The following is a 1,845-nucleotide window of genomic DNA, read 5'->3' on the forward strand; positions in this document are numbered from 1 at the left end:
CATTGAATCACATGTCCCGTCTCTTCCGCAGGCCTACATTCACACACGTATGAGAGCCAAGACGTCAGACTTCCTCAAGGTGCTGAACCGCGCTCGACCCGACGCAGAGAAGAAGGAGATGAAGACCATCTCGTAAGTAGCCTCTGCTCTCCTCCCTGTTTCTGTCAAACGGAGTTCACCTGATTATATTTGACATAACACAACCTCACCTGCACTTTAAGGCTTCAGCTTTAGCGCATGTCAGATCTTGCACAAGGATGTGTTCGGGAATCAGAAGCATCTTTGTTCGTGAAAACTTATAAAAAAGGCAAAACAAGCGGCGGATTCAGGCTGGGGATACTATCTCAGCACTCCTGTTTTTACAAGATAAAAGCGCCTTTTTCATCTCTCAGTCTGTGTGTTTTTGAGGTGTGCAGCATGTTTGCCTGCATAGTTTTCTGCTGTTTGAAAGGTGCGCATACATACAGCGTGAGCTCAGAGGGGCTTTGCACCGAGGCTAATGTGTAACCGAAATAGGAACGATTCGATTGGAAGACTGGACGAGTGCCACTCGCTGCTTCGGCAGTTAGTTGATAAACATTTCTGTTGAATCTCAGGTTGACGACTGACGGGGAAAAAATGTTGATGTGAACACAAAACTGAAATCCAAGTGTCAGTCACCTTTAATGTCACGCAATGACACGAAAGCATGCGACAGATTCCCTTATATGATTGGCTGATTAGATGTGATGATAGCGTTACTTGTGTAGCACTATCGTTTTTGATGTTCAGGTATGCACAAAGATGAATGGAATCTTTCAGTAGCTCTCAGAGGGCCTGCCAAAACACGATACAAACAGGAAATGCACCAACAACAACCTGTAAATATGTCCTTTTTTAAATGGCTGAGGATTACAACGTGCAGTCCTTTTTGTTGAACTGTTTTTTTTAACTTGACTCCGTTTCTTGGAAACTTGTTTACATCCAAAGCTGGAGGCAGCAGTCAGCATGTGTGACACAAATAAGGGGAAATGTTGTGTTTAGCTTGTTTTTTAAGGCAGGAGGGAGTCGGGCTCGCTCACTGTTCACTGGTTCTGTCTTCATTTTTATCATAACATGTGACCGATGTTCATGTTCTCATCTGACAAAAAACTGTTTTGTCTTTACGTTTTCAGTGGAAAGACCTTCTCCCGCTGAGGCCGACCCTAACCTGAAAAAGTACAATCCACCCCCGCCCCCCCACCTCCTGTGGGCATGCCCAGACGCGCCACAATGAGACTTAACGCCACATCGGACCGGACTTCAGGAAGCCTCTAATTCCCCGCCCGCCCTCCCAGCCTCTCATGTCCAGACTTTTGTTTTGTTTTTGTTTGTTTTTTTATTCTTATTTGGTTGAATAATAATGCTGTCCGTACCTGAGGAAACCCTCACAATAAATGGAAAAAGGGCATTCCTTGCTTTGCATAGTTAAAAAGAAAAGAAGAATTATTAGTCCTATATAAATATATATATGATAAAACTGAAATTTTTGATACGATATCTTTTACTCCATTTGGTACTCTTGCTTGCCCTCACAGTCATGATGGATGATTTCAGTCCCCTCTGTACTTTCATGTCTTCTGTACCGTTGTCATGAAAAAAAGAGAAATAAATCACGCTTTAAAAAAAGCATCTTTTTGTTCACTTTTTTTCACTTGATAAAATTTTATCAAGTGAACTGTTTGCTTACTGTCCTGATAGAGGATAGCCAAGAGTGAAAAAACTGAACTCTTTTGCAGTGTGTTTGGGGACACACAACTAAAAGGAAGTTTGTTGTGTGGAGCCAGCTGAGGTGGTTCAGGCATCTGACGAGGATGCCTCTTGGGC

The 1,845-nt window shown here is 43.0% G+C and overlaps 1 protein-coding gene across 1 annotated transcript in view; it reads left to right on the top strand.

Moving 5' to 3' along the window:
• Positions 1-1,648, top strand: part of arpc2 (actin related protein 2/3 complex, subunit 2) — an 11,073-nt gene extending 9,425 nt beyond the window's left edge. Inside the window, exons 9-10 of the mRNA XM_005752895.1 lie at positions 32-132; positions 1,155-1,648. Coding sequence (XP_005752952.1) covers positions 32-132; positions 1,155-1,176 — 123 coding nt within the window. The 3' untranslated portion in view covers positions 1,177-1,648. The remainder of the gene's footprint in view (positions 1-31; positions 133-1,154) is intronic.
• The last annotated feature ends 197 nt before the right edge of the window (positions 1,649-1,845 follow it).

The sequence above is a fragment of the Pundamilia nyererei genome, unplaced genomic scaffold (genome assembly GCF_000239375.1).
Source record: "Pundamilia nyererei isolate P.nyererei 1_Seehausen unplaced genomic scaffold, PunNye1.0 scaffold00390, whole genome shotgun sequence".
Classification (NCBI taxonomy): Eukaryota; Metazoa; Chordata; class Actinopteri; order Cichliformes; family Cichlidae; genus Pundamilia; species Pundamilia nyererei.